The 10,505-nt window shown below is 61.2% G+C and overlaps 1 protein-coding gene across 1 annotated transcript in view; it reads left to right on the forward strand.

Annotated features, from left to right (window-relative positions):
* The window catches only part of ESPNL (espin like), a 32,270-nt gene extending 26,314 nt beyond the window's left edge, over positions 1 to 5,956 (forward strand). The window contains exons 7-9 of the mRNA XM_004033432.5: positions 291 to 403; positions 1,375 to 1,572; positions 2,796 to 5,956. Of these exons, the coding sequence (XP_004033480.3) occupies positions 291 to 403; positions 1,375 to 1,572; positions 2,796 to 4,400 (1,916 nt within the window). The 3' untranslated portion in view covers positions 4,401 to 5,956. The remainder of the gene's footprint in view (positions 1 to 290; positions 404 to 1,374; positions 1,573 to 2,795) is intronic.
* The last annotated feature ends 4,549 nt before the right edge of the window (positions 5,957 to 10,505 follow it).

The following is a 10,505-nucleotide window of genomic DNA, read 5'->3' on the forward strand; positions in this document are numbered from 1 at the left end:
CCTCCAGGCCTCAAGCCCTTCCCAGCTCCTCCCCTGCTGCAGGAGGGGCCGGTGCATGGCCCAGCGGTGTCTGGTCTCCCATCGACCAGGCGGGGGCGGGCCCCACTGACTCCCCAGAGAAGGTCCAGTGGGGCCCCCGAGGTGTTCTGGGGCAGGGTGGGCTGGGGTCAGCTCCCAGCTCGCAGATCGTTCAGGAGGTCAGCTCTGCCCCCAGGGCCGGATCCCTGAGGCTCTGGGTCTCTGCTCCCCAGCCCTTGCCCTTTCTGCAACACCCTCCTTCTTCTTGGCAGCCATGTCCCTCAGCCCGGCCTGGCCTGGCCATCCTGACCAGCCTCTTCCCAGGGAGCAGATGACCAGCCCGGCCCCTCCGAGGATCATCACCAGTGCCACGGCTGACCCCGAGGTTCGTCCTCTACCCCTGCATTCCTGTCTCCCAGGGCCCCCAGCCAGCCTCCATTCCCATCCTCTTAGGGGCCCAGGGAAGCCCCCAGCACAGCCAGGCCTTTCCTGAAGGGTGGATGCCAGGCTGCCTGCGTCACTCCGCTGCTCTCAAGAACACCCTGAGTTCTGAGGAGACAGGAATGTCAGGGCGACAGCAGCTGTCCCCCCACCACAGAAACACGGGGACCCTTCTCTGTCATTCCAAAGGGCTGCAGTGGCCCAAACCCCTCTCCCTGACCTCTGAGCTCAGGGGTGCTCCGTGCCCGCTTGGAATGCGGAGATCGCAGCAGCCATCCATGGGCAGGGCCCCACTGCCACCGTCCTCCTCCTCAGGGCTCGGCCAGCCCAGACCAGCAGAAGGGTCCTGCTCCCCCTTACTCTCCCTTTCCTGGACGCCGGGCCCTTAGAAAGCCAGCCCAGACTTTCCCTGCGTGGTACTGCAGATTCTCAACCACTGAGGTGTTCGGTGGGAGTCTGGGAAATGCCACGTGGCGCTGCTGCCCGTCGTGGAGAGCTGGAGTGTGCACAGCACATTGAAGGCTCTGACAAGCCCTCTGCGGCACAGGATTGGCTGCCAGGCTTTGTCTATGTAGCTGTGCCCAGAGCAAGTTTGCCCAGGGACACGGTGTGCTCCGCGAGCATCTGCTGGGCTTGTATAGGGGACGGGGAGGGACCTCTGGTTTCATTTCTCTGCCAACAATCCCCTCACACACATCTTATCCCGCCCCCCTCCAGTCCCTCCCCTCTGAGGCCTCACTCTTAAGCTGGGGATGAGGGGGTGGGGTGCTGTCCGTGGCCCCCACTGTCCCTCCTCTCAGGGCGCCCTGTTAGCGTGCCCTGGGCGGAGCCAACCCCCCACGTCCTCTCGGATCTTCCCTCCACTCAGGGCCTGGGTCCCCTTCGGGCCTGTGTGACCCACCCCCTTCTGCACAGGGGACAGAGACGGCGCTGGCGGGGGACACCTCAGATGGCCTGGCCGCACTACAGCTGGATGGGCTGCCCTCAGGCGACATCGACGGGCTGGTGCCCACGCGGGATGAGCGCGGCCAGCCCATCCCCGAGTGGAAGCGGCAGGTGATGGTGCGGAAGCTGCAGGCGCGCCTGGGCGCAGAGAGCTCCGCAGAGGCCCAGGTAGGCCCCGGGGAGGGGCGGGACCAGTGGGCGGGGCGGGGCCTTTTCCAGGTAGGTGGAAGTGGAAGTCAGGGTGCCCGAAGCCCAGAACTGAATCCAAGACCCAGGGGCCCCTCTCCTCTGTGGCCTCAGCTGCTGCTTCCGCCGGAGGATGAAGTGAACCTGACCAGAGGACTCTGAGCAGAGCCCCTTCACCTGCTCTGGAGGCATGGGTCCCACGTATCCTTCCACTTGGCGGATTTGTGGCATATGCCTGCCTGTGCCAAGCGTTGTTCTAGGCCTTCCTGGGCGCAGTGTCTAGCAGGGAAGACAGTGGCCCATGGGCAGGTGCCGGCAGGTGTGTGGGGTGCGATTCCCACTGCTGTGGAGAAAGCAAAGCAGTTGGGGGACTATGATATATGGGTGCGTAGGGGGCCCCCTCTGGGGACGTGGCCTTGAGCAGGGCCCGGAGGGAAGAGAGGGGGAACCCTGTGGGAATTTGGGGCAAGCACCTCCTAGGCAGAGGGAACAGCCAGTGCAAGGGTCCTGAGGCCCGGCTGGCCGGGGGAGGAGCAGGAGGAGGCGCCCTGGCATGGAGTGGGCGCCTGAGGTTGGAGAGGAACCTGGCTGGGATTATTGCACCTCTGTGAGGCCGTGGGGAGCCACTGAGAATCTGAGCAGAGAAGGGCTGTGATGTGCCTTGGATTTTAACAGACTCCCCCGGCTGCTGTGCAGACAGGAGTTCAGGAATTATGCCCTCAGAGGCCTACGATTTTGTCAGGATGATTGAGTTCTGCGCCCCCGGTCCAGCGCTGTGTCCAGCGCAATCCTGCCAGCCACATGCAGCCACTGAAATTCATTACAATTTAAGGAAAGTAAAAGTCCTGCCCCTCCGTCGCACCAGCCACCTGTCGTTTCTGTAGCCACAGGTGGCTCCTGGCTGCTGGAATACAGCCCGTCTCCATCGTCTCAGGACTGTGGGACAGCCCTGTCTAAGGGCCCAGCCTGTCCTTGCCTGTTGGGCTGGGAACCCTAGGGGCTGAAAGCCACAGGGTTGAGAGCAGAGCAAGACGGGCAGAGCAGGTCAGGGGCTTCTGCCCTAGCTGGGAAGCCCTTTAAAGTCTTACCTTGGGGCAGGACCAGAGGCTCTGCAGAGATACTGAGAACTCAGGGACTTGGAAGCTAGGTGGGCTGATGGTGGGTGAGTGGGCTCACCCTGCTCACCCTGCCCTTCCTGTGCCCAGGACAATGGTGGGAGCTCAGGCCCCACGGAGCAGGCGGCCTGGAGGTACTCACAGACTCATCGGGCCATCCTGGGGCCCTTTGGGGAGCTGCTGACAGAGGACGACCTGGTCTACCTGGAGAAGCAGATTGCAGACCTGCAGCTTCGGCGCCGCTGTCAGGAGTATGAGAGTGAGCTGGGCCGGTTGGCGGCTGAGCTGCAGGCCCTGCTGCCCGAGCCCCTGGTCAGCATCACGGTCAACAGCCACTTCCTGCCCCGGGCGCCCAGACTGGAGGTTGAGGAGGCCTCAACCCCAGCGGCTGAGCCCGCAGGGTCTGCGGAGGCCTCACAGGTGGCCCCCGGGGGGCAGCCCCTGCCCTTCTGGTGCAGCCACATCTCCCGCCTGGTACGCAGCCTGTCCCTGCTGCTGAAGGGCGTGCATGGGCTAGTACAGGGGGATGAGAAGCCATCCGCCCGGCCCCTGCAGGACACCTGCAGGGAGGCCTCGGCCAGCCCCCCTCGGAGCGAGGCCCAGCGCCAGATCCAGGAGTGGGGGGTGTCTGTGCGGACGCTGCGGGGCAACTTCGAGTCGGCCTCTGGCCCACTCTGTGGCTTCAACCCTGGCCCCTGCGAGCCGGGGGCCCAGCGCAGGCAGTGCCTGAGTGTCTGCTGGCCGGCCCTGCCTAAGCCCCGCAGTGGCCTGGCTTCAGGGGAGCCCAGGCCTGGCGACACAGAGGAGGCCAGCGACTCCGGCATCAGCTGCGAGGAGGTGCCATCGGAGGCGGGTGCCGCAGCCGGCCCGGACCTGGCCAGCCTGCGCAAGGAGCGCATCATCATGCTCTTCCTCAGCCACTGGAGGAGATCGGCCTACACGCCGGCCCTCAAGACAGCGGCCTGCAGGACCCTAGGAGCCCGCCACGCGGGGTTGCGGGGCCAGGAGGCCGCCAGGAGCCCTGGGCCACCCTCCCTGCCCAGCGAGGGCCCCCGGCTGGGCCACCTGTGGCAGCAGCGCAGCACCATCACCCACCTGCTGGGCAACTGGAAGGCCATCATGGCTCACGTGCCCGCCCGGCAGCTGCGGCGGCTGAGCCGGCGGCCCCGCGGGGCCTTGTCCCCCGAGCAGTTCCTGCCCCACGTGGACGGGGCTCCCGTGCCCTACAGCAGCCTCTCACTGGATCTCTTCATGCTGGGTTACTTCCAGCTGCTGGAGTGCGACCTGCCGGCTGAGGAGCGGAAGCTGCGCCACCTGCTGTGCTTCGAGGTCTTCGAGCACCTGGGCACCCACGGCTGGGAGGCTGTGCGCGCCTTCCACAAGGCCGTGACCGACGAGGTGGCCGCCGGCCGCCGGGCCTGGACCGACGGCTTCGAGGACATCAAAGCTCGCTTCTTTGGCTCCAGCCAGCGTCCCGCCTGGGATACGGAGCCTGGCCGCAAGTCAGGCCTGACCCCGCTCGGGCCCCTGCCTCACGCCGCCGTCCCCTGCAGCGGCCCTGAGCCCACAGCACAGCGGCTGGGGTCCCGCTCCCAGCAGGGCAGCTTCAACAGTGAGGACATCTGCGGCTACATCAACCGGAGCTTTGCCTTCTGGAAGGAGAAGGAAGCTGAGATGTTCAACTTTGGAGAATGACCCTACTGGCAGCCTGCTTTCCAGAATGTGGTTTGGGGGTGACTTGGGGTTTCTCTTTTCTTTTCCTTGCTCACACCCTTGGTGGCCAGGTGAGCCGGGCAAGGCTGCCTCCAGTCCTACTGGTTATCGGAAGCTGCGGGACTGTTCTGTTGTGGCATGGTTCTCCTCTGAGCCGGGACTCAGACTCCTTCTCACCACTGCACCCAGGAAGCCCCTTGGCAGGCCCTGAAGTGAGGCAATGGGCCACCCCAGTCCAGGGCACCTCTGCCCAGCCGGCCCCCGAGACCTGGGATGCTGCCTGTTTCTCACTTGTCCTTCCCCAGTGTCACCAGTTACCTTGGCGTCCTGTCCCTCAGTTTCTGTGGTGCTGGTGGCCTCGGCCACATCCATCTTTCATGTGAGTCTGAGGTGGCCCCAGGCCCTGGTCCTGCCCCTCTTTCTCCTGCTGACCTTGGGCCACACCCCTTCACCTCCCATCTGTGAATTTGGGGGAGCTGGAGTGATTTCGAGGACAGATTCCATGGGCAGGAGGCCTTCCTGCCAGGCCATCCCTGCTGGTCACACACCGATGCCCGCCAGGCCAGTGCCCCAGCCCAGGGTGCTCCAGAGGCCCTGCTCCCTCAAAGGAGGCTCCCCATGGGGCCCCTGTCCTCCAGCCTGACCAGCCCCGGCCTACTCGTGGGCCCCAGCAAGGCTGGAGAGCAGGGACGTGGGAGTAGCAGTGGCTGAGAGAGAGTCCTCCAGGCAGGGTGGCTGGTGCCCACTCTCAAAGGCTGCTGCACACAGAGGAGAATGCTGGCAGGGGTGGGCAGCAGCCAGACCTCGGTGGGGCGTGGATACTCCGTGAGGGCACCTGGGTGTCACCCACAGTGCACCTCTTCACAGGGACCTGGGTACTGGAGGGAGGGATACAGGAAGGGAGATGGATTCCGTCCTCAGGGGCTCTGGGTGCTGCGGAGTATCCCTGGGCATGGTGCTGGGCATGGCTGGCATAGGGTGTGGCTTGTCCCCAGCTTCTGATGGCAGCCAGGAGAATGGGTCATCACCCAGGCTCTGGCGCTGAGGAGGGCTGGGCCCAAGCCCACAGGGACTTTGGAGGTGGGGCTCTGCAGCTGTGAGATGGCCCAGCAGGGAGTGGCAGGGAGGGGAGGCTTCAGGAATATTCCTCCTGGCATCCAGGCCCCCTGGGACAGAGGAGGGTGCAGTCAGGCGACAGGCTTATCAGGACTCCCTGCCTCAATCCCTGGGGATTGTCCAGGCAAAACCTGGAGGGCAGCGGGCAAGCTGTTGGATGGAACAGAGAGACCCTCGCAGCTGACTAGGGCCCAAGGGGACGGACACTCAAGAAGATGTAAAATTGGGAGGGGTGGTATTGGCCATTGGGGCAGGCAGGGCCGGGAAGGGAAGTAGCACCGGCCGCAGCCCCAAGCCAGTGGCTTTTCCACAAGGGCCTACTCTGCAGCCGGCCCGCTCCAGCTTCCTCCACTGCTGAAGACCCTGCTGTAGAGCTGAAGCTGAACATGTGTTTGCTAAATAAAGATTCCCATTCCTAGCGCGCCCCCTCTCTTGCGCTTGTTGTTCACCCATCCCTGAGAGCCGCCTACGCCCTCACAGAGCCCGGTACCAAACCCGAGTCCTCAGCTCAGCTCTGCCGAAATACCAGGGCCATTGTCCTTGGTCCCTCAGAGCCTCTGGTTTCTCATTTGCAGCTTGGGATGCATGCGGACCTCATGCTCCTGGGATTGCGGTGAAGGAGGATGCAGGTCCCACATGGGAGGGGCCTCTGTGCTGGGGAAACAGCATCGTCTCAGACAGTCACCAACGTGCAGCCAGCATTTCAGAGTTCCTTTGTTTCTTTCTTCCCTTTTTTCCTTTCTTTCTTCCTTTCTTTCCTTCCTTTCCTTTTCTTTCTCTTTCTCTTTCTTTTCTTTTCTTTTCTGTAGATTCAGTGGCTGAATCTACAGGTGTCAGCCACCATGCCCAGCTAATTTCTTTTTATTTTTTGTAGGGACAAAGTCTTGCTATGTTGCCCAGGCTGGTCTTGAACTCCTGGGCTCAAGCAGTCTGGGCGCCTCAGCCTCTCAAAGTGCTGGGATTACAGGTGTTTCTGAGCTGCTTCTAACGAGCAGGGCACTGGGAGCAGCCAGGAGCATCCTGAACACTGCCTCTCAGTCAGTGGGGCCCTGGCTCTTGGCCACAACACGCGCCCAGTGGGGACAGAGCAGGGCTGCTCCACCCAGTGCGGTCACTGCCCAGGGCTGGCAGAGGGCAAGGGGCAGCAGGTGGGTCTAGGGAGAGCCCTTGGCTGGGGGCATCAGAAGGTTTGGGCGCTGCAGTGTCTCCTGAGATCCCCTCATGCACCAGCTGCTGGCAATGTTGTTCTGAGGGCCCTGACAGAGGAGGGGGCTGGAGGCAGGGGCAGCAGGCCTCAGGTCACTCCCTGGCTGAGGGTGCTCAAGAGAGAGCACTGGGTAGGGAGTCGGCCCTCCTGGCTCCGGCTGTCCCTGCCCACTCACTATGCCCTTGGGCAAGTCCTCCATCGCCTCCAGGCCTCAGTTTCCCAGCTGAGGAGCTGGATCAAGGCCAGCAGGGGACACACGCATCAGGGGTCCCAGGAGAGCCTGGGGTGGGATGAGCCAGGCGAGGGGTGAGATGTGGCTCAGATCCAGGCTGGGCCCCTGGAGTGCTGCTGGGGTGCCCTGGGGTGACCCCTAAATGACCTTCTGCCAACACCCTGCCTCTGGGGGAGCTGCCCCAGGGATTCTGATTCCCTTGGCCTGGGGTAGGTCTGGAAAGCTGGGGTTTTAACACATTCCAGGCGGCTCCGATTCCCAGCAGCTGGAACCCGTGGCCCACCAGCAGCTCACCTGTGGGAAGCACGTGTCCCCGGGGGCAGGCAGGCACTGGCCCCTGTGCCACCACACTCACAGCTGTAGGGCCCATTTGGTGCCTATAAATCTGTTGTTCAATTGACAAAAGACTCACTGAGGACCAGAGACCGCATCTACGGCACCCCGGAGGCGCCGACGTCAGTGAGGCGGCCACATGCAAAGCAAAGGCGCAAAGCCTGGGGGCTTCCCGATGAGTCAGAAACATCCAGGAGAAAGGGAGCCCCGTGTCCCCAGTCCATAGATGAGGGCAGGATGGAGATATGGAAAAACAGAAACCCTCCCCAAGGGCAGTGCTGGAACCCCAGCTTCTCCCTCGCAGCTGGGTCAATGTGCAGAGGGGCGGGCTCCCCGCATGTCGGTGCACAGGCTTAATGCAAAGCCTAGCTCATTTAAAAATTCAATGTCGGCTGGGTGCGGTGGCTCACGCCTGTAATCCCAGCACTTTGGGAGGCTGAGGCAGGTGGATCACGAGGTCAAGAGATCAAGACCATCCTGGCTGACATGGTGAAACCCCATCTCTACTAAAAACACAAAAATTAGCTGGGCGTGGTGGCGGGCACCTGTAATCCCAGCTACTCGGGAAGCTGAGGCAGAATTGCTCGAACCTGGGAGGCAGAGGTTGTAGTGAGCCGAGCTCATGCCACTGCACTCCAGCCTGGGTGACAGAGCAAGACTCTGTCTCAAAAACAAAAAAGATTTTCAATTTCATCTCAATAGGATGACGTCGCTCTTTGTGAAGCTGGGAGTGATAACCTCCTTCTGTTCGTGGATGCTCAGGCTGTTTTCCATTTGGGACTATTACAATGAAGGTGGTGTCACCTGTGTGATTATTCCCTCAGAATAGATTCCGAGCGTGAAATCACCAAGTTAAAATCTGTAAGGCCGGGTGCAGTGGCTCACGCCTGTAATCCCAGCACTCTGGGAGGCCAAGGCAGGCAGATCACTTGAGGTCAGGAGACCATCCTGGCCAACATGGTGAAACCCCATCCCTACTAAGGATACAAAAAAATTAGCTGGGCATGGTGGTGCATACCTGTAATCCCAGCTACTCGGGAGGCTGAGGCAGGAGAATCACTTGAACTCGGGAGGCGGAGGTTGCCGTGAGCGGAGATTGCACCACTGCACTCCAACCTGGGTGATAGAGCGAGACTCCATCTCCAAAGAGACAAACAAACAAACAAACAAAAAATTGTGTGAGTGAGCTCCCCTCTGCTGGGCTGGGGGCCTTCCAGCTGTGAGGATGTCCCAGGCTGGGTTCGCATATCAGTCTGCCCCTCTCTCGGGGGCCTTACAGCCCTGCACAGCATCTCTCACTCCATCTGGGGTGATTGGGGGCCTGGGTTCCATCGGGCTGTCCTTGTTTCCCTTTCACCAGCACTCTCACACGTCAGACGGCCCCTCCTTCCCTGCGGACTTGCCGTGGCACCGCTTTCTGTGCATTGGCTGTTGGGATTTGTTTATTCTTGGGTCAAAACCAGCTTGTTCGATGGCATTTTACGCTGTAATGATGACATCTTCGTATCTGACATGGAAGCCCCCCATTGCTCTGCCGTTTACATGTTTCTGTCTGCTGCACTAGTGACCTAGTGCTGCAAAGTCAACTGCCTGAAACCCAAGGTCCTCGAACAGCACACACGCATGGTCACACGCATTGTCTCTCAGTTTCTCCTCGGGAGCACGTGTGTGGGGTGGCTGCACCTCAGGATGTCCCAGGAGGGTCCCATGAAGTGCTCAGCCCAACTGCAGTCATCGGAAGCCTGGCCTGGGGCGGGAGGGTCTGCGGGCTGGGACTATAGGTGTGCACCGCCACTACTCCTGGCTAATTGTTGTGTTTTTAGTAGAGATGGGGTTTCACTATGTTGGCCAGGCTGATCTCAAACTCCTGACCTCAGGTGATCCACCCGCCTCAGCCTCCCAAAGTGCTGGGATTACAGGCATGAGCCACCGCGCCCGGCAGAAATTCAAAATCTTCAAGTGCTGATCCCATCAGAAATGCCCACAATATAACAAGGTGTGAGGAAAGAGCACTGACCCACACAGGCAGGCAGGCTCATTTTGACAACAGGAAAGAGCTGGAAGCATACTAATGGCAAATGATCTTTTACTAATGACACTTTCTGCTTTTTATTTTTCTGTTTTCCAAAAGGAACTTGTGTTATTTTTATCCTCATAAAAAGAAACAAGTGGTGTATTTTTAAAAACTGCGCCACTCAGTAGCAATCTCTTGATGGAGGATCTGTTTTGCGCCCCCGGTGTTGAGTTTCCCAGACTGACCTGTCATCTGAGGTGCTGGGGCTCCGAGCCCCACGACGGCTGCTGTGAGGCCTCCACACTTGGCAAGCAGTGCTGTTCCCTGAGCAGAGCCAGCTCCTCGTGACAGCAGCCTGTCATCAGAATCCCCTGTCCTCATTTCCTCCAGCCCGAGCCAGGATTGCAAACAGGGGGGACAGTATGGAAACCCAACACTCTAGCGCCCACCCCATAGTGGTCCTGGACACAGCGAGAGTTGGGGTCCTCCATGAGGGTCCCCCACACAACATGAGGCTGATGCCCAAGGCTGGGGGAAAATCCTGGGACAGTGTGGGACACGAGCAGGGGAAAGAGCAGGAGCAGGAGCCAGGCTGGGCTGGGCTATGGCTGGGCTACGGCTGGACTATGGCTGAGCTGGGCTGGGCTAAGGCTGGGCTATGGCTAAGCTGGGCTGGGCTAAGGCTGGGCTATGGCTAAGCTGGGCTGGGCTATGGCTGGGCTATGACTGGGCTATGGCTGGGCTATGACTGGGCTATGGCTGAGCTGGGCTGGGCTGGGCTATGGCTGGGCTGTGGCTGGGCTATGACTGGGCTATGGCTGAGCTGGACTAGGCTATGGCTGGGCTATGGCTGAGCTGGACTGGGCTACGGCTGAGCTGGGCTATGGCTGAGCTGGGCTATGGCTGAGCTGGGCTATGGCTGAGCTGGGCTGGGCTAAGGCTGAGCTGGGCTATGGCTGAGCTGGGCTGGGCTAAGGCTGGGCTATGGCTGAGCTGGACTGGGCTATGGCTGGGCTATGGTTGGGCTATAGCTGGGCTGGGCTAAGGCTGGGCTATGGCTGAGCTGGACTGGGCTATGGCTGGGCTATGGTTGGGCAATAGCTGAGCTGGGCTGGGCTATGGCTGGGCTATGGCTGGGCTATGGCTGGGCTATGTTTGGGCAATAGCTGAGCTGGGCTGGGCTGT

Source organism: Gorilla gorilla, chromosome 11, assembly GCF_029281585.2.
Source record: "Gorilla gorilla gorilla isolate KB3781 chromosome 11, NHGRI_mGorGor1-v2.1_pri, whole genome shotgun sequence".
Taxonomy (NCBI): domain Eukaryota; kingdom Metazoa; phylum Chordata; class Mammalia; order Primates; family Hominidae; genus Gorilla; species Gorilla gorilla.